Source organism: Hemitrygon akajei, chromosome 8 (genome assembly GCF_048418815.1).
Source record: "Hemitrygon akajei chromosome 8, sHemAka1.3, whole genome shotgun sequence".
NCBI lineage: Eukaryota > Metazoa > Chordata > Chondrichthyes > Myliobatiformes > Dasyatidae > Hemitrygon > Hemitrygon akajei.
The window spans coordinates 104922047-104944396 of NC_133131.1; the positions used below are offsets into that span (position 1 = coordinate 104922047).

Consider the following 22350-nt stretch of genomic DNA (forward strand, 5'->3'; position numbering starts at 1 on the left):
AGGAGGAAGATTAGTGCGGACAGACAAATAAACAAGGGAATCACGGAGGGAGCGATCCCTGTAGGAAGACAGGGATACTGGGGCGGGGGGGGGGGGGTGGAAATGTAAAGATATGTTTAGTAGTAGGAACCCTATGGAGATGGCAGATATTGCAAAGAATGTGTTGCTCGTGAGGTGGTAGGCAAGGGCAAGAGGAACTCTATCACTGTTAAGGCGGCATGAAGATGGGGTATGCGCAGATGTTGGGGAAACAGAGGAGATATGGTTGAGGGCAGCATCAATGATGGAGGAAGGGAGGTCATCTCTGATATCCTAGAAAGTAAAGTCACATACTGGGGACATAGGTAGCTGAGATGAAGGAACTGAGAAAAGGGAATAGTAATTTTTTTTAAACAGAGTGTGAATCAGTAGGGTTATAAAGATGTTCATCAACAGTTTGTCTCCAGAGACTGAGACACAGAGATTGAATAGGGATGTGTCAGAAATGGACCAAAGGCTGGAGGTTGGAGGCAGAGCTGATGAAAATGATGAGCTCAGGATGGGTGCATGAAGCAGCACCAATGCAGTCATCAATGTAGTGAAGGAAGTGTTGGGAAGCATTATTGGAGAAGGCTTGGATCATGGACTGTTTAACATAGTCAGTGAAAAGGCAGGCATTGTTGGGAACTATTCAGGTGCCCACGGCTACCCCTTGAGACTGGAGAAAGTGGGAGGAGCCGAAGGAAAAACTTTTTAAGGTGAGGACCAGTTCTGCCAGATTAAGGAGGGTGGTGGTGGAGAGGAACTGTTTGGTTCTTATATTGATTCATTTCATTATTTTTGAAAGCATCTTCGCTTTATGAAATTTTGTTTACATGTGCCTAAGACTTTTGCACAATGCTGTATATATGTACAGTCACATAACAATGAACTTGAACTTGATCTGGTCCAAGATTCCCAAATAAGCTAATCCTATTTGTCTGCCTTTGGGCCCACACCCCTCTAAACCTTTTGAATCCATGTACTTGCCCATATGACTTTTAAAATGCTCTTAATGTACCTATATTAACCACGTTCTCTGGCAACTCATTCCATTTAAGAATGGCAAGAAAAGGCTCCAATGTGGACTGAGGAGGGGTGCAAGATGATAGATAAGTCGTGCGAGGTAAACAAGGAGGGAGGAGGAAAAAACAAGTGAGGGAGGTGAGCACAAAGATGAGAAATAGGGAGATCATCTGGAACACCTGTGCTGGATTCTGATAAGGAAGTGAGAATCGGAACCATTAGCAAAGGGAGAGCTGAACATCTACTGGAACTAGATGGGCGGTGGTTGTTGTTGGCTAGGGGGTGTAAAACTGATGGATGGAGGAGGAAAAGGGACAAAAATGGGTATGTCTATTCTTGCCACACCCCTTCTCCACTCTTTGCTGGCCATCTCACCTCTCCACTTTCAGTCTAAACAGAAGCAGAGTTTCAATCTGTAGTGCTCACAATTTTATCCCTCCCATCAATCCCTCTCAGTCAAAGTTCTTCTAGTAGATTGTGTGTTCCTTCAGACTGCAGCATCTGCAGTTTCTTGTCTCCAATTGCTAATCTTTCATGTTGTTTTAACTTGTTTGTTTTTTTTCTTTTGCATTGCTTTCCTTTGCATCATTGCAACATCTTTGCCCTTCATTCTTCATTACAAACCTAATTGGTCTACTTAAGATGGATATAAACAGGAGATCCTGCAAATGCTGGAAATACACAACAAATACTGGAGGAACTAGCAAGTCAGGCAGCATCTAGAGAAGGGAATAAATAATGTATGTTTCAGGCTGAGGCCCTTGAGCACGTTGCATTTCTAGCTCTGTTCAACTGGCTGTAACCACAGAGAAAGACTGCTCCTGCTTAGTAGTCCACTAATTTCCATGTCTCATCAATTTATATCACTATTTTTAAAGTTGACTTTAATGCTATTTTACACAAGCAAATTTAAACTCATTTAATATCAATTGTAATTAGAGTGGAATTGTATTATGCATTTTGAATTGATATTTATTATAGATGGAATTTTCAATGGAATCAAAAAGACTTGTACCCAATGAAATATCAACCATATTTAGTCTTAGAACAGTTTACTGTTGCATTAAACTACACTGTTCTTTCTTCATCTTAACCCCTCACGTCATCTAAAAGATGCTGATTCTCAAGGTCACATTGGAGCAATGCAGAAAGACAAAGATAGAGGTCACAAAGAAAAAAGGATACAGAATTAAAGTGGCAGATGACTGTAAGATCAGAGTTTTGTAAAAATTCACCTAGTCTTTACATTAAGACTGATTCTGGTGGGTAGAGTCTACAGAAGCACAATGACTAGATCTCAAAAGACCCAAGAACAAAAAAATTGCAGAGAGGAATGCTGCTGGCATTCCAGCTAAACAATAAAGTATCAATCATAAAGTGGAACATTGTGAAGTCACGATACAATCTTATTGTACAAGAGGTCTGTTCGAGAGCCTGCTAACAGTGGAATGGAAACTGTCCTTAAGCCAGCGGAATGTACTTTCTTTTATATTCTTCTGTCCAATGGGAGATGGGAGGAGAGAGAATGTCCTGGGTGGGTGGGGTCTTTGATGAGCTTGCTGCTCTACTACATCAGCAAGAAGTATAGACAAAATCCCTAAAGGGGATGCAGATTCCTGAGTGCTGAGCTAAGTCCACAAGTCTCTGCGGTTTCTTGTGGTCATGTGCAGAGCATTTGGCATACCAAGCTTCATGCATCCGGACAGAACGCTTTCTATGGTGCACCAATAAAAACTGGTAAGGCTCAACAGGATCATGCCAAATTTCTTTACCCTCCTGTGGAAGCAAAGGCATTGGTGAGCTTTCATGACCATGACACATCAATGTGTCAATGGATGCCTAAAGGCACACAACTCAGGGGTTCAGGAACAGTTTCTACCCCTCTGCCATACAATTCCTAAATGGACATTGAACCTATGAATACTACCTCACCTTTTATTTTAAATATATATTATTTCTGTTTTTGCACTATTGTTAATGCATATATGTATGTGTGTACACACACATATACTGTAATTAATTTACTTACTTTTTCTTTCTATACTGTCATGTATTGCATTGCATTGCTGCTGCTAAGTTAACAAATTTCACAACACATATTATTTATTATTCATTCTGATTCTGATGTAGTTGGACCAGGACATGATATTGGCAAAGTTACTCCTAGATACTTGAACCTGTCAACCTCAACTCTCTTGATGTAGGCAGCAGCATTGCCCCACCACCACCCACTTTCTGAAGTCAATGACCTTTGCTCTTTTGTTGACATTGAGAGAAGGGTTGTTGTCATGATACTGTGTCACTGAGTTCTCTATCTCCTCCTCGCATTTCAAATTATCATTATCTGAGATGAAGCACACTGGTATCATCTGCAAACGTGGACAGGAGTTAGAGCAGAATCTGCTCACGCAGTCACAAGTGTACAGGGAGTAGAGTAGGGAGCTGAGGACACAACCTTGTGGAGCACCATTGTTTAGAATAATCAAGGTGGGGGTGTTGCTGCCAATCCTTACTGATTGTGGTCTGCTGGTAAGAAAATTAGTGAGAAAGTCAAGGATCCAGTTGCAGTGGGAGGTATTAACTCCCAGAGTGACAAGTTTGCTTGAAATTATAGCACTGATGCCAGAATTGTAGTCAGTAAACCGAAGTCCGATGTATACCTAGTAGACACCTTATTAGGTACACCTGCTCGTTAATGCAAATATCTAATCAGCCAATCATGTGACAGCAACTCAATGTATAAAAACATGCAGACGTGGTCAAGCGGTTTGATTGTTGTTCAGACCAAACATCAGAAATGGGCAAGAAATGTGATCTATGTGACGGACCGTGGAATGATTGTTAGTGCCAGATTGGGCAGTTTGAATATCTCAGAAATTGCTGATCTCCTGGGATTTGCATGCACAACAGATAATGATGCGAAAAGCAAAAAAAAAGTGAGAGGCAGTTCTGTGGGCAAAAACACCTTGTTAATGAGAGAGGTCAGAGTACAACAGTCAAATTGGTTCAAGCTGACAGGAAGGTGACAGTAACTGAAATAACCATGCATTACAACAGTAGTGTGCAGAAGAGCACCTCTGAACACACATGTCAAACTTGAAGTGGATGGGCTACAGCAGCATAAGACTATGAACATACAGAAATATACTCAGTGGCCACTTTATTAGGTTTAGAAGCTACCTAACAGAGTGACCACTGAGTGTCTTTACTGTCCAGCTGCTCCAGATATGAGTGTAGGGCCAAAAAGATGGTGTCCACCATAGATCTGTTTCTGAGGGAGACAAATTGCAGTTGATTGAGGTTGTCTGGAAAAGCTGGACATGATGCGTGCCATGACCAGCCTATCACAGCTCTTTATGATGGTTGACGTAAGAGCCACTGGGCAGTAGTCATTAAGAGATGTTATCTTGTTTTCTTGGGTACTGGAATGATAGAATGATAGTGGTCATCTTGAAGCAGGAGGGAACCATGGTCTAAAGTAGGAAATAATTAAAAATATTTTCAAATACCCCTGACACAGGACCGAAAGACATGGCCAGAGCCACCATCTCACTGGCCCATTGCTTTTCACTTGTTCACCAGACAGAAGACTGATCTTCTGCAACGGTGACTGTAGTTTTAGGTGTACTGGAGGTCTAAAATTGTGGCATTTTCTGAAACTTAGTTTAAATATGTGCAGGCCTAGCAACCTGATATCTGAAAATTGGCAAAAGGTAGTATGTAGATGAATTGGTTAAGGAAATGAATTCATCTGTGAGGATGGGTATCTATTGATGAGACAAAAGAGACTACTGAAAATCTGGAGCAACACACACCAAACACTGGAATTCAGCAGGTTCAACAGCATTTATGGAAGGAATTGAAGAGCTGACCCTTCTTCAGGACCGTTAAGAAAGAGAGTTGAGATCAGAATAAAAGGATAAGGGAAGGGGTGTCAGCATGACCTGGTGGGTGAATCCAGGTAAGGTTGGGAATCTAGGAAGGTAGGTGAGGGGAGAAAAAGGGAATGATGTGAGAAACCAGGAGATTACAGGTGAAAGAGGCAAAAAGTTGAAAGAATTGTTGGGGATTGCAGGCTATGGAATAACAGGAAGGAAGTGGGAAACCAGAGGGAGGAATGTGGAGATGATGGGTATGTCTTGAGAATGGGAGTAAGGAAAGAGGTGTAATGTGGTTTACAGAGTGGAGTAGATATGGGCAGTTAGAGGAATCGATTTTGATCCCATTAGGTTGAAGACTATTAAGAAGGAATTTGACTTAAACAAGCCCTTCCTGACCTCTACAGTATGTGACATGGACAGGCTAGCCAGTGTGGGACTGGAACATGTAATTAAAATGCCTGGCTACTGGGAATTCCTGCCTGTTAAAGCAGATGCAAGTACCTGGAAAGGAATCAGAGAGAGGCACGAATGGACAAGGGATTTTGTTGGAGATGGCTTAAACTGCAAATAATTATATTTTGGATATAGAGGCCAATGGGGTGGTAGGCGAGGACAAGGTGAACTCCATTCCTGTTAAGTTAGTGGGGGGGGGGGGGAGAGCACATGTTTAGGAAACAGAAATGCTGGTGGGGGTTGCATTGATAGAAAGGGAGGAAACCCCATTTTCTAAAAACTAACAATATCTTGGGTATCCTAGAATGGAAAGCCTCATCCTAAGAACAGATGCAGTGAAAACAAAGAATCTGAGAGAAAAGAACTATTAATCTTGCAACTGCTAAGGCAGTATGAGGTGTAGTCAAGGTAACTGTGAGAGTCACTGGGCTGGTTAAAAGATAACAGTAAATAATCTACCTCTGGAGATATAGACAGAGATATCAAGAAAGGAGAGAGAGGTGGCTGAGATGGACCAAGTGAATTAGAGGGCATGGTGAAGTTGCTGATATTGATAAGATCCATGTGGGTGCAAGGTGTGGATCTTCAAAGTTCAAAATCAATTTATTATCAAAGTACATATATGTCACCATATACAACACTGAGATCTTGAGTCTGATCAGTAATGGTACCAGACATAGTGGCCTGATGATTCTTGTGGGGTGGGGGGGGGGGGGTGTTGGCAGGCTGGCTCTGGGGTAAAGAAGTTGTGTTCAAGAGCTGCCACCTGACCTCAGCAAAGCAGCAGTCATCCTTGCCAGAATGAAACAGCAAGTCCCTTGTCTGGTGAGTTTGGGATTAGTGCGTTCAGAGGGACTGAGGTTGGAATAGTTGAGAAGAGCAAAATTCATAATTCATCATGCCCCTTAGGTAAAAGTACAGATCATCAATACAGATTATCTGTACTCAATTCGTTTATAGCAAGGAATAAAACTATAGGCTGCAGAAAAAAAAATCAATGGCCTGATTAGGAGGGAGTAAATGAAAGTAATTCAGTCCAGATGTCCTGCATTTGGGAGGGCAAATAAGGAAAGAAAATATACAATGGCAAGACATACTGCTTTATGGAGAACAAGAATTATTCCAGGGCACAGATCTACAGATCTGTAAAGAGCACAACTGGCCCATATGGGGCCTAAGGGGTAGAAATGGAATACTTTTTATTAGCAGAGGCACGGGGCTAAGGAATTGTGGATAGAGACCAATTAAACTATGGTCATTTCTATTCACTGGAAGGAAACACAGAAAAGTTAATGAGTAGTTGAATTAGAAAGAAGCTGAGGAAAAAATATTCTAAAGAAATAATGCAAGTCTTGAACTCATTCCTGGAATGGAAAGTAGAGACAGAAATTCTTCTCACATTTTATTATGCCTGTTTAATCTCCTGGGTAGTGTGATCTAACAAGGCTACAATCTACAAGGAAGTAGCAGAAGCCTAGATACACATTTTGTGTGGAATGAATATGAACCAAGTATCTGATGTCCATGTCATAAATATCCAGAATTTCAAAATGAGTGTCAAATATAGATTTTTTTAAAACCTGAAGAATATTTTAAATGTTGAGACAAAAGCACTTGAAACAATATTTTGATTACACCACAGCAGATAATACACAATGCAATAAAAACAGCTCTGTGATGATCATGTTTTATGATTTCTCAAGTGCCATCAATACCATGGAGCCTTCATTGCTGAGGGAAAAGCTCCATACAATGCAAGTTGGCACTTCCATTGTATCCTGGATATTGGACTATCTGACTGGCACACCACAGTTTACGCAGCTTCTGAGCTGTGTGTCAGACATTGCTATAAGCAGCACTGGGGTTCCACAGAGAACTGTACTGGCTCCCTTCCCGTTTACCCTGTATACCTCGAACTTTAGATACAACACTGAGTCATGTCATCTGCAGAAATTCTCTGATGACTCACCAACAGCTGGGTGTATAAAGAGAGGACAGAAGGATGAATACAGGACCTTGGTGGAGGACTTTGTCAAATAATGCAAGCAGGACCATCTGCAGCTCAACATCAGTAAGACAAAGGAGATGGTGATGGACAGTGCAAGACTAAGCCTGCACTGCTTCCTGTTACTACTGATGGTGAGGACCTACAAGTAGCTGGAGGTGCACCTGGATGACAGACGAGTGGAGCACCAACACAAAGACTGTGTACAAGAAGTGCCAGAGTCGCCTCTACTTCCTGAGGAGAATGAGGTCCTTTGGAGTATGCAGGCTTCTCCCTCACATGTTCTACTAGTCTGCTGTTGCCAGTACAATCTTCTATGAGGTGTGTATGTTGGGGCAATGGCATCAACACAGGTGGTGCCAACAGACTCAATAAACTGATTAGAAAGGCTGGCTCTGTTATAGGAGTCAACTGGACACACAGGAGGCTGTGGTAGAACAAAGGACCCTACAGAAAATCCTGGAAATTCTGGACAATGTTTCTCACCCTCTGCACGCCACCTTGGCTGAACAGAGGAGTATCTTTAGTAATAGACCAAGGTAACTGCGCTGCTCCAAAGAGCGCTATACGAGGTAATTCTTACCCTCGACCATTAGGCTCTATAATGAGTCAACCTATAGCCAGGGAAGTGATGACGCCCTCCTGATAGACTGATGAAGGTAACTTATTTTTTAATCTTTCTTACATCTCTTCTAATATTTGTATATTTACATATCTGTGCACTTGTAATTTTACTGTGACATTGTAATTTCCTTTAGGATAAATGAAGTAACTACCTATCTAAATGGCAACAGACAACTTTGAGGCAACATAAGCCTAACATGTTGGAAAATATTGTTGTCCATTATTAGGTTGTAATAGGACAAATAGAAAATCATAATCTGATTAATCAAGAAAGAAGATGGTCTAATGAAAAGGAAAGATCATTTGTCCCACTTATACATTTGTTTGAGGATATAATTATCAAAAAACAAATCTAATATATGTCATGTGTAAAAGATTTTGATAAAGTGCCACATTAAAGTTTACCCTACAAGATAAGCAGTTTATGTTCTTAAGGTATTATCTTAGCTCAGATTGAAAGCGCACACGAGAGATGGAGCGAGAGAGCAAGAGATCAAGGAACAAAGTTAGTGGATAGATATAACAAATGATTAAAAGATAAATGGACAGAGTATTTTGAGCCACATGATTGGACTTCCCTCTTATGACACTTGGAGTACTGCACAGAGATCTGGTCTCATTGTTTAAAAATAAATTTAAGGATAGTTTGATATATGGAGATTATTCAAAGAATCTTCAAAAGATTATTGGGTTGAAGGAATTATCTTGGGAAGAAATACTGAGGGAATTGGACCTATATACCTGTACATTAAAAAAAAATGAAAAGTTTTTCTTAATGAAGCAAAAGGATTGAGGAAAGTCAACAAGGTGGAGTCTATGGAGGTATTCACTCAGGCCAGGTTAAATTTAAAACTAATGGCATGGCCTCAGACTAAAGGGCAACTCTAGACCAACATAGGGATGAATTTTTATTGAGGCAGAAAACCTTTGGAATTCTCCATTGTAAAAAGCAGTGATTAAGCATAATCAAGGCTGAAACAGAATACAAAGGAATTTATAATAAAGGCAGGAACTGGAATCAAGACTACTAATCAAATTAGCCACAGCATCACTGAACAGCAGAGGTGGTTTAAGGGGATTTTAAACCCATTCCTGCTCCAATTTCTTATAGTTTTAAATGGAAATTTTATTCATAAACATGAGCTTCAAATAGATTACTCCAGCCTGGGAAAATGGAAGGCAGTAACACTTACATATTTATTTGCAACTAGCAGCAGACCTTATAAAAAGTCACTTTATGAATTTCTTTGTGTTGACAACCATATTACCATCCAAGTAATTACTGAATTTCAACTGTTTACAATGTAAATGAAAAATAATAAAATGTGTCTACAAGGCACAGGAAGGAAAATTAAAAAATAAATTACACCATTGGATATGCACAACAGTACATGCATTTAACTGTGCCTAAAACATCAATATTACTCACATGATTATGAGTAGGTGGACTCTGAGGCATGGAACTAGGTGTCAACACTGGAGAGCTAGCAGGGCTGCACAGTTCTGGAAATGGATTTGGGATAGCAGGCAATGATGATGTACGGAACTGATCTTCTTCCTGTAGTCTTCTGAAAATTAAGGAGGGCATAATGAAAAAGCTTCATTTACAAAACAGATATACATTGATGGGTGGACATGAGCAGAACTTCAAACTTCAGCTACTAAGAAAGGTAACTTGAAAAACAAAAATAATAGTATAGTCCACCGCTGATAATTTGCAATATATTTTCATGAGATGTGTATAAAAAGGATAAAGAAAAATAAAGGGGAAAACAAGTTGGAATTTCCAGATAATAAAGCAGGACTGCATCAATTGGGGATTCTTTTACCCTAAAGGTGAAGGAATGGTTAAAACAAAGCTGAAAGATGTTGTTGTTAGGGTTGAGGGAATGCAAAAGAAAATGTTTCACTAATTTCCTATTCTGGCTACAGTTGTATCCCTTTGTATTGTAATATCTAAAATATTTTAGCCAAAATCCATACGAGATGAATATTCACTAAATAGCTTTGTTAAAGCTGATGTCTAAAGGCTGGCGAGACACTGTCCAGTTGATGAAAATAAATCAAAGTTGAAAGAGATACTTATTCAGGGAGTTTACGAAATTGCAATTAATATTACTGAACATTTGGGTATGACTCCAATCACAGACATACAATATTATTCAAAGCAGAATTATACTCTGAAAATACATTATCTGCAATGCAATTTACCATCTGTGCTCAATTAAATTTCAAAATGTACCAGCACCATCAGTATATCAGGCTTTGCTTTCAGTACATTGATATCTCTAACCATCTTCCAGGACACAATATAATCATTACTACAACTCTTTATGCTGAATTTTCAGGAGACTGTATCTGTTAAAACTTTACATGATAATAAAACATCAGCTCCTGAGACTGTTGTTCAACCTAAAGCAAATCTTAAAGCCTGGTACTGGGGAAAAAAAGAAATCAATAGATATAATGATGTTTATAAGTCCTATACAAAACAACATACATGAACTTCAAGCATTTTGCAATAGTTTACTGTTAAGGTTTACAGTTTTTTTAAAAATTATTCACCCCTTTGGAAGTTTTCATGTTCTATTGTTTTACAACATTGAATCACGGTGTATTTAATTTGGGTTTTATTTTGGAAACTGATCAACAGAAAAAAGATCCTTTCATGTCAAAGTGAAAACAGATCTCTACAAAATGATCTAAATTAATTACACATATAAAACATAAAATAATTGATTGCATAAATATTCACCCTCCTTTAATATAACACATGAAATCATTACTGGTGCAGCCAATTGGTTTTAGAAGTCGCATAATTAGTTAAATGGAGATCACCTTTGTGCAGTCAAGGTGTTTCAATTGATTGTAGTAAAAATACACCTGAATCCGAAAAGGTCCAACTGCTGGTGAGTCAGTATCCTGACAAAAATTACATCATTAAGACAAAAGAACACTCTGAGCAACTCCACGAAAGCACAAGTCAGGAGATGGATACAAGTACATTTCCAAGTCACTGAATATCCTTTGGAGCAAACACAAGGAAATCTGCAGATGCTGGAAATTCAAACAACACACACAAAATGCTGGTGGAACACAGCAGGCCAGGCAGCATCTAAAGGAAGAAGCACTGTCGACGTTTTGGGCCGAGACCCTTCGTCAGAACTCAGAGACCCTGGGTCTCGGCCCAAAACATTGACAGTGCTTCTTCCTATAGATGCTGCCTGGCCTGCTGTGTTCCAACAGCATTTTGTGTGTGTTGTTTGAATATCCTTTGGACTACAGTTCAGTCAATCATCAATAAATGGAAAAGAATATGGCACAGCTGTAAATCTGCCTAGAGCAGGCCGTCCTCAAAAACGGAGTGACCATACAAAAAGGGGATCAGCGAGTGGGGCCACCAAAGGACCTGTGGTAACTCTGAAGGAGTTACAAGCTTCAGTGGCTGAGAGGGGAGACTGTGCATACAAATGTTGCCCTGGTGCTTCACCTGTTGCAGCTTTAAGGGAGAGTGGCATAGAGAAAGCCACTGTTGAAAAATACTTACATGAAATCTTGGCTAGATTTTGCCAGAAGGCATCTGAAAGACTCTAAAGTCAGCTGGAAGTAGTTCTATGGTCTGATGAAACTAAAATTGAGCTTTTTGGCCATCAGACTAAACGCTATGTTTGGTGCAAGCCAAACAACGCATCATCAAAAATACACCATTCCTACCATGAGGCATGGTGGTGGCTGCATCATGCTGCGAGGATGCTTCACTTCACCAGGCCCTGGAAAGCTTATGAAGGTAGAGCATAATATGAATGCAGCAAAATATAGGGAAATCCTGGAGGAACAACTGATGTCATCTGCGACTTGGGAGAGGATTTGTTTTCCAGCAAGACAATGACCCCAAGCATAAAGCCAGAACGACACAGGAATGTCTTAAAAACAACAAAGTTAATATCCTGGAGCGGCCAAGTCAGAGTCCAGACCCCAATCCAATTGAAAACTTGTTCTGGACTTGAAATGGGCTGTTCACTCACAATATCCCATACAACCTGAAAGAGCTTGAGCAATTTTGTACAGTAGAATGGGGAAAAACTGCAGTGTCAGGTGTGCAAAGCAGAGAGAGACCCATCCGCACAAACTCAAGGCTGTAATTGCTGCCAAAGTTGTGACTACTAAATGCTTGTGTTACGAATGTGAAGCAACTCTGAGGGGCCGAAGGGTACAAAGTCGCCCCCCTCCTTTTTGAGAATCGCAAGATCGCTATTAATTCGGGTCTGGGACCCAGGGAATGAGAGAGAGACACTCAGAATACACAAGGTTTGGAATGTGTCCTGACCTCAGCGGAACGGAACCACTGATAACGGCCGTTGTCTCTTGGAGATGGAATTGTGTATTGACTACTGTACTATTCATTGAAACCCCTCAGGGGACAACCAGAGTGGTCTGGTTGAGGGATTGCATCATCCCAACCTGATTGACATCTGAGACCCCATGAGTAAGGATAAAAGAGGGGTCTGGGGAACAACCTCTTGAGACACACCAGGAGAAACGCTAGAAATCCTGTGACAGCGTTTAATAGCGAAAGCCGGTGGGGGCTCGTGTGCGTCCTTCCTTTGCCTGGGGTGGCGAGCTCACAACGGAAGAACGGTTTAGCTAAAGGAGAGGTCACACTTGAACGGCCACGACAACGAGACACCTGACGGATCGAAATCATCAAGGAAAGCCGGCAAGTTTTTCTCCTAAATCTCTCTCTCTCTCCAACAAATTGCAACACAGCGGTCCCCAAAGGCTGCAGCCTGCATGAACTGAACGAACTTTATATTTACATCGGACAATTCATTATCCCCTAGACGACGATAGCGCTTATTTCTTATTGATTATTATTATACCCGCACTTTTAGATTTAGTATTGACGACGTATATTATCTGTATATTTGCATTGATATTATTTTTGTGTATTTTTACTAATAAATACTGTTAAAAATAGTATCATCAGACTTCAACGGACGTCTCTATCTTTGCTGGTAAGTGACCCAGTTACGGGGTTCATAACACTTGAAAGAGTAAATAATTATGTAATCAATTATTTTGTGTTTAATAATTGTAATAAATTTAGTTAGAGCCAGTTGTAGAAAACGGTTTTCACTTTGACACAAAAGAGTCTTTGCTGTTGATCAGTGTCAAAAAAAAAGCCAAATTAAACAACTGTGATTTAATGCTTTAAATCAATAAAACATGAAAACTTCTAGGGGGAGGGTGAACAATTTTTATAGGCACTATAAGGATAAATTATCAACTATTATTACCACAATGCCTTTTGCAGCAGCTGTGTTTTTTGTTTAAGATATATAAATGTGCATTAAACAGAATTAGAATCAAGTTGAATATCAAAGGCATATGTTGTAAAATTTGCTGTTGAACAGCAGAAGTACATTGCAATACATATTTAAAAAACTATAAATTACAGTCAGAATTATCATCTATATATAATTAAACCAATTAGGTATTGCAAAGTCTAATGGTGGAGGGGCAAAAGATGTTCCTGAATCGCTGAGTGTGTGTCTTCAGTCTCCTGTACCTCCTCCGCAATTGAAGCAATGAGTAATGGCCATGTCCTGGGTGATGAGGGTCCTTAACAATCGATGCTACCTTTTGAAGGTGCCCATATTTGAGCTGGCTCAGTTTATAACTTCCTGCAGCTTTCTCTGATCCTGTGTGGTGGCTTTCCACACCAGACTGTGATGTTAGAATGCTTTTCACAGCACATCTGTAGAAATTTTCAAGTCTTTGGTGACATACCAATTCTTTTCAAACCCCAATGAAATATTGCCGCTGTTGTGCCTTCTTTGCAATTGTATCAATATGTTGGACCCAGAATAGATCTTCAGAGATGTTAACACCAAAGAATTTAAAACTGCGCACTGTTGCTTCAGAAGAAAACCAGAGGTCCATGTGTCAGTCTTCATTGAAGGATCAGAAGGATTAGTGTTATTATTTGAGGACCTATCCTAGATTCAGCATGTACATGCAATTACAAAGAACACACCTCAGCATCTCTACTTCCTTTGGATTTTGTGGAGATTCGGCATGACATCTAAAACTTTTAATAAAATTTGATATATGTGTAGTGGAGTGTACATTGACTGGCTGTATCACAGCCTGTTATGGAAGCACCAATGCCCTTGAACAGAAAATCCTACAAAAAAAGTAGTGGGTACAGCTATATCCATCATGTGTAAAGCCCTGCCCATCACTGACCACATCTACATGAAACACTGTACTGTCACAGGAAAGCAGCATCCATCATCAGGGACCCCTAACCACTCAGGACAAACTCTTTTCTTGCTGCTGCCATCAGGAAGAAGGTACAAGAGCCTCAGGATCACACCACAAGTTCAGGAACTGTTACTACCCTCAAACATCAGTTTCTTGAACCAAAGAGGATAACTTCAGTTAACTTCATTTGCCCCACTGTTGAAATATTTCTGCAACCAACGGATTCACTTTCAAGGACTCTTCATCTCATGTTTTTCAATTTTATTGCTTATTAATTTATTTATTATTATATTTCTTTCTTTTTGTATTTGCAGTTTGTTGTCATTCACACACTGGTTGAACACCCACATTGGTTCCGCTATGGTTATTAGCCTATAGATTTATTGAATCTGCCCACAAGGAAATGAATCTCAGGGTTGTATATTATGACGTATGTGTACTTTGATAATAAATTTACTTTGAACTTTAAATTTGTTTGATCCCTTGATTTACATTTGTACATGTTCCCTCAACTTGATAAAGGACAGGCAGCAGACGAGGCATAATCACAGCCAGTGGGATGAGTTACAAGGCAACAGAGGTGTGGTGCAGATAAAACAGAAAGCAACAAATAACTGGACTGAAAGTGTTGTATTTGAATGACTGCAGCATAAGAAATAAAATGGACGATCTTGAAATTCAGCTACAGATTGGCAAGTACGATGTTGTGGCCATCTCTGAATCTCGGCTCAAGGTTGGCTGCCACTGGCAGTTGAATGTCCAAGGATATATGGTGTATTGGAAAGATAAGTTAGTAGGCAGAGGGTGTGGTGTGGCCCTGTGTATAAGAAATAATATTAAATCATTAGAAAGGGATGGCATAGGATCAAAAGGTGTAGATTCCCTATGGGTTGAATTAAGAAATGGCAAGGATAAAAGGACCCTAATGGCAGTTATATACAGGCCTCCAAACAGCAGCTGGGAAGCGGATTAAAAATTACAGCAAGAGAGAGAAAAGGCATGTCAGAAGGGCAATGTCATGATAATCCTAAGGGATTTTAACATGAAAGTGGATTGGGAAAACCAGGCCAGTACTGGACCTCAAGAAAGAATTTGTGGAATATCTAAGGGATGGCTTTTTAGAACAGCCTGTTGTTGAGCCCACGAGGGGATTGGCTATACTGGATAGGGTGTTGTGCAATTATCCGGAGGTGATAAAAGAGCTTAAGGTTAGGAACCCTTAGGGAACAATGATCACAATATGATCAAGTTCACTTTGAAATTTGAGAAGGAGAAACTAAATTCCAATGTGTCTGTACTTCAGTGGAATAAAGGAAATTACAATAGCCTGAGAGAAGAACTAGCCAAGGTTGACTGGAAAGGGACAATAGCACAAAGGACAGCAGAGCAGCAATGGCTGGGGTTTCTGTGAAAAATGAGGGAAATGCAAGACAGATATATTCTAAATAAGATAAATTTTCGAATGGAAGGAGGACACTACCGTGGTTAACAAGTGAAGTCAGAGCCAAAGTAAAAGCAAATGAGAAGGCATACAAGGAAGCCAAAGCTAGTGGGAAAATAGAAGATTGGGAAGCTTTTAAAAACTTGCAGAAGGAAACTAGGAAGGTCATTAGGAAGGAAAAGATAAATTATGAAAGGAAGCTGCCGACCAATATCAAAGAAGATACAAGTTATTTTAAGAATATAAAGGGTAAAAGAGAGTTGAGAGTAGATATAGGACCAATAGAAAATGACGATGGAGATATTGTAATGAAAGCAGCAGAGATGGCAGAGGAACTGAATGCGTATTTTGCATCAGTCTTCACAGTGGAAGACATCTGCAGTATACCACACATTTAAGAGTGTCAGGGAAGTGAAGCATGTGCAGTGAAAATTACGACTGAGAAGGTGCTCAGGAAGCTGAATGGGTCTGAGGGTGGATAAATCTCCAGGACCTGATGGAATGCACCCTCGGGCTTTGAAGGAAGTAGCTGGAGGCATTAATAATGATCTGCCAAGAAGTGATAGATTCTGGCATTGTACCAGATGACTGGAAAATTGTACTCCGCTATTTAAGAAAGCTGGGAGGCAGCAGAAAGGAAACTATAGACCTGTTAGCCTGACATCAGTGGTTGTGAAGTTGTTGGAATCGATCGTAGGAATGAGATTATGGTATAACTGGAGGCACATGACAAGATAGGCCAAAGCCAGCATGGTTTCCTAAAAAAAAATCCTGCCAGACAAACCTACTGCAATCTTTTGAGGAAATTACCAGCAGGGTAGACAAAGGAGATGCAGTAGATGTGGTGTACTTGGATTTTCAGAAGGCCTTTGACAAGGTGCGGCACAAGAGGCTGCTTAGCGAGATAAGAGCCCATGGAATTACGGGGAGTTACTAGCATGGGTGGAGAATTGGCTGATCGGAAGAAAGCAGAGAGTGGGAATAAAGGGATCCCAGTCTGGCTGGCTGCCAGTTACCAATGGAGTTCCACAGGGGTTGGTGCTGGGACTGCTGCTTTTTACGATGTATGTCAATGACTTGGGCTGCAGGATTAATGGATTTGTGGCTAAATTTACCGATGATACAAAGATAGGTGGAGGAGTGGATAGTATTGAGGAAACAGAGAGCCTGTAGAGACTTAGATAGCTTAGGGTAATGGGCAAAGAAGTGGCAAATGAAATACAATGTTGGAAAGTGTATGGTCATGCACTTGGTGGAAGAAATAAACAGGAAGACTATTATTTAGATGGGGAGACAATTCAAAATGCAGAGATGCAAAGAGACTTCCAGATTGAGTCAGTGGTGAAGGTGATAAATGCAACATTGTCATTCATTTCTAGAGTTATAGAATATAAGAGCAGGGATGTGATGTTGAGGCTCTATAAGGCACTTGTGAGACTACACTGGTATCATGTGTAGTTTTGGGCTCTTTATTTTAGAAAGGATATACTGACATTGGAGAGGGTTCAGAGAAGATTCACGAGAATGATTCCAGGAATGAAAAGGTTACCGTATGAGGAACGTCTGGCAGCTCTTGGACTGTATTCCCTGGATTTCAGGAAAATGAAGGGGGGGGGGGGGGATCTCACAGAAACTTTTGGAATGTTAAAAGGCCTGAACAGATTAGATATGGCAAAGTTATTTCCCATGGCAGAGGAGTCTAGGATAAGAGGGCACAACATCAGGATTGAAGGATGTCCATTTAGAACTGAGATGTGGAGAAATTACTTTAGTCAGAGGATGGTAAATCTGTGGAATTTGTTGCCATGAGCGGCTGTGGAGGCCAAGTTATTAGTTGCATTTAAGGCAGAAGTAGAAAGGTTCTTGATTAGTCAGGGCATCAAAGGGTATGGGGAGAAGGCAGGGGGGTGGGGATGACTGGAAGAATTGGATCAGCCCATGATTGAATGGCGGAGCAGACTCGATGGGTCAAATGGCCTACTTCTGCTCCTATATCTTATGGACTTCCCCTTCCTTAAGTCCACAATCAAATCCTTAGTCTTCTTGACATTCACTGCAAGCTTGTTGTTACATCACTCAACTAGCTGATCTATCTTGCTCCTGCATGCCTCCTCGTCACCATCTGAAATTTAGCCAACAATAGTTGTGATGTCAGCAAATTTATAAATGCCATTTGAGAATCTGCCTAGCCACACAGTTATCAGTGTAGGGAAAATAAAGCACTGGGCTATGCATGCATCCCTGAGGTATGCCAGAGTTAGACGTCAGCGAGCAAGAGATACTATTTCCGATCCGCAATAACTTCTGTGGCTTCTCGGTGAGGAAGTCAAGGATCCTATTGCAGAGGTGGGTACAGAGACCCAAGTTAGAAGCTTGTTGATTGGAACTGAGGGTATGACTGTGATGAACGCTGAGCTGTAATCAATAAATCAGATGTCAGTACTGCTGTTGTCCAGGTGATCCTGGGCTGAATGGAGAGCCAATGAAATTGCATCTGTTGTAGACCTATTGTGGCAATAGGCAAATTGCAGCAGGTCCAAGTCCTTGCTTAAGCAGGAGCTGATTATGGCCATAACCAACCTCAAAGTAAATCTAAGTGCATCTGGGCAATAGTCATTGAAGAGGCTCCCACTGTTCTTCTTGGGCACTGGTGTGATTGTCACCCTTTTGAAGGGGATGTGAACCTTCAACCGTAGCAGAGGGAGATTAAAGATATCCTTTAATACTCCTGTCAGTTGGTTGGCACACATTTTCAGTACACTATCGGGTACACCTTTAGGGTCTGCCACCTTGTGAGGATTCACCAGCTTGAAACATGTTCTGACGTCGGCCTCCAAGACAGAGATCACAGGGTCACCATATGCTGCAAGAATTCACACAAATGTAGTTTTATCCTCCCTTTCAAAGCATGCACAAAAGGCACTGAGCTCATCTGGCTCATGATGTTAGGTTTCACCTTGTAGAAAGTTATGGCCCTCAAACCCTGCCAAAGCTGACATGCATAGGATTCTGTCTGTAACTTCAATCAGAAGTGTTTTACACTGTTAAAATATTCTTCCGCATGTCATACCTGGTCTTCCTGTACAGTTATAGACCAGCAGTCTTCAATGCTACAGATCTAATCGTCAGCAGACTATGAATCTCCTGATTCATCCACAACTTTTAGTTTGGGAACGTCCAGCATGATCCCAAATACTCACACTCATCCACACAGGTTTTGATGAAGTGTGGGCATGGGATAGCATGGTAAGCTTTCTTAATGGTGGTGTAACAATGTTCAAGTATATTGGTTCCTCTGAACAATGACCGCCATCGTATTACCTGTGGAATCAGAGATTTCTTCAAGCTGGCCTGATTGAAATGTTCCGCAATGAAAGGAAAGGCATCAGGATGCACTGTTTCATGTCTGCTCCTCAGTGCTCAGCTCCTCCAATGCCTACTTGTTGTTGGCCAGAGGTGGAATGTACACAGTTACTAAGAATGACAAAGGAAAACTCCTTCAGCAGATAAAATGGATGACATTTGACAGCTAGGCATTCCAAGTCAGCTGAGCAGCACTGAGACAGATTGGCCACATCTATGCACCATGCTGAATAATCATGAAGTATACTCCACCTACTCTACCTTTAGATGACTCAATAGAGAAGAGTACTGACAATTTTACCATCACGAAACACATCTGGGTGAGGGCAAATCAGAAGCCACGGTGTACTGCAGAAGTCTATGTCAGGCTGAGGGACTGTGATGTTGTCTTTAGATCCGTGGATGCAACAACTCTTAGGGAAGAAGAACTGTGCTTTCCTGATCCATCAGGAAGACGAAATTGGAGCAGTCTCAAGAGAATTTGCAGCCACTTCTGTGATACCAGAAACACAAGGCACATGTGGCAGGGAATTCAGATGATTACAGACTACATGTCTACCCTGCGTGCAAGTGACCAGGATGCTTCACTCCCTGAGAGGCTGAATGTCTTCTATGCCCAGTTTGATGCACAGCACAAAGCGCTGGTGAGGAAGGCACCCCTCTCTCCAGGGGAGTGGACACTCCATCCAGCTGTAGCTGAAGTGAGGGCCAGAGTCAAGTTGGGTTCTGAAAGACTGAGCAGCCCAGCTGATGGAGGTGCTGACAAATATATTCAACATCTCTCTGGAACAAACCATTGTTCTCTCGGTTTTTAAGACGGCAACCATCATTGCAGTGGCAAAGACGGTGACAGTAACCTGCCTAAATAACTATCGTGCAGTGGTATTAACATCAACCTTTAATGCCATGAGCAACTGATCATGGAGCACACTAAAGCCTTTCTCCGGCTACATTGTACCCTTTCTAGTTTGCTTATCGTTCAAATGGATCCACTGACAATGCAATAATCTCTGTTCTCCCCTGCCAGTAAAATGGGGTCTCAGACACCAGACTGCTGTTTATAGACCAGTTTGGCATTCAACACCATCGCACCCCTGAAACTGTGGGAAATCTGACACTCGCTTAGTCTCAACACCTCCCTCTGCAATTATATATACTGGACTTCTTAACAGTAAATCCACAGTAAGCCTGCATGGGCAGCAACATCTCTAATCCCATTATGCTGAGCACTTGCGCTCCCCAAGGCTGTGTGTTCAGCCCGCTGCTGTTCACACTGCTGACACGTGACTGCATTTCAGTGTCCAGCTCAAACTGTCATGAAGTTTGCAGATGACACAACAGTTGTTGGCTTTATCAAGGACAATGACAAGATAAGAGTATAGATAGGAAGTGGAGCAGCTGATGGTTTGGTGTGAGAACAACAACCCAAGCCTGAATGTGGAAAAGAAAAAGGAAATAATTGTGGTCTTCAGGAAGGTGCAGACAAACCATCCACTTCTGCAGATCCATGGCTCCTCCACAGGGAGTTAACTGCATCAAGTTCCTGAGAATTCACATCACGGAATCTCACCTCCCTGAACAAGAAGGCAGAGCAGCGCCTCCACTTCCTAAGAAGATTGTGGCAAGTCTGCTTACCATACCTACCACCAACCACCCCCCCCCCCCCCCCCCACCATCTTAACTGTGTTTTACAGGAGCACCGGTGAGAGCATCCTGACAAGTTGCATCTGTATCTGGTATGGGAGCAGTCGAACATCGGACCAGAAGTCCCTACAAAGAACGGTATGAACAGCTGAAAGAATCATAGGGGTCTCCCTACCATTCATCAGGGTTATTTATCAGGAACGCTGCATAATCAGGGCCCTTACTATTATTAAGGATCCCACCCATACATCTAGCATCCTCTTTAGAGTTTCTACATCAGGCGGGAGCCTACAATGCATAAAACCAAGAAAGGTCAGGATGAGAAACAGTTTCTTTTTCGAAGCCATTAGGCTTCTGAACTCTACTTCAAAGTGTCACTGGTTAAACTGTTCCATACCTTACATATTTAATATTAATGCACTTTAGTTTGTTAGTTATTTGTGATTCATCTGTAGATTTTATCCTTACCTTCATAAGTTATTGTGTGTTACGTGTAGTACTATGCTTTACACCCTGGTTCAGAAAAACACTGTCTTGTTCCTATATAAATGTATATACCTAAGTGACAATAAACTTGACTTGACTTGAAAATGTGACCTGTCTTTTCAGTGGGTGGTGAAACCATCAGGCTATAAACTGTGTTCCCTCTAATTTGTAATGACCAGTGTGCACAAAAATCTTGTGCAGTGCAATTTTTTGCCCAGTGACAACCTGTGCACTGAATTTTATATATAGAGATAATCATTTTAACAGTTAGCAAAGCACTGTCAATAAGAACTTTGACCTCCTCTAGGTTTGATCGTTTTCTCTCTCATTCATCTAAACTTTCACAAAATATCTGTAGCAGGCCTGCAGCAGTAATGAAGGAATTCCTCACCAGAGATTTTGCACACTGTCCATATATGAATTTGCTTGTTAAGTGACACTTTAAAAAGTCAAGCTTCCAAATATCATTCCACTTCTTACCACTTGCAAAATTCCCCAGCACCTTTTGCATTGTAACAATACACGCAGGTAATGCCAGGTTCTGTATTGCACATAAATATTTCTCATAGTAGCACATAACCTCATGAGCTTTCAGTGTAGCAGTTTCTACTGTTTCATTAAGCCAATCCACTTTAAGTAAACTAGTTCTTTTATGATTAATGCCCTTTGCTTCTTTGGAATTCAACATAATGAATCAATAATTTCTTCAATAAAAGCAGTAAAAAAAAAAGCGATTTCTAAAATCTGCAAATTATCACAAATTCCATGTTGTCAACACAGTCTGCATCAGAAACCAGAAAAAGAAATGTAATCGTTAAATATACTTAACATGTCAAAGAGGTAGAGGGTGACAACCTTTTGTATGCAGTTTAAGGTCCTTTGTGTACTAGTAGCAAAAGATGCGTGCACACTTGCACACCTTAGCAGGAACACTGGCTGTGAGGCTTCAAACAGATTGTCACAGGTGAGCCACGTTTCCATGAAGCAAAGTACATGGCAATCCCTGACACCCCTCTGGTATTGTAAACTTGCTCTGCGGTCTTCAATTTATTTTCCAGAAACTGAACATTCACCAGCAGCATAGTCAGGAGTGGGCATCTAAGGACCTGTAACTCAGTGTGCCTTCTATGTTTACTTTTTGT

The 22350-nt window shown here is 41.0% G+C and overlaps 1 protein-coding gene across 10 annotated transcripts in view; it reads right to left on the reverse strand.

Moving 5' to 3' along the window:
• The window catches only part of LOC140732135 (growth factor receptor-bound protein 10-like), a 227934-nt gene that overhangs the window by 92697 nt on the left and 112887 nt on the right, over positions 1-22350 (reverse strand). For all 10 annotated transcript variants that reach the window (XM_073054348.1, XM_073054344.1, XM_073054346.1 and 7 more), the window contains one exon: positions 9437-9575. In XM_073054348.1, coding sequence (XP_072910449.1) covers positions 9437-9575 — 139 coding nt within the window. The remainder of the gene's footprint in view (positions 1-9436; positions 9576-22350) is intronic.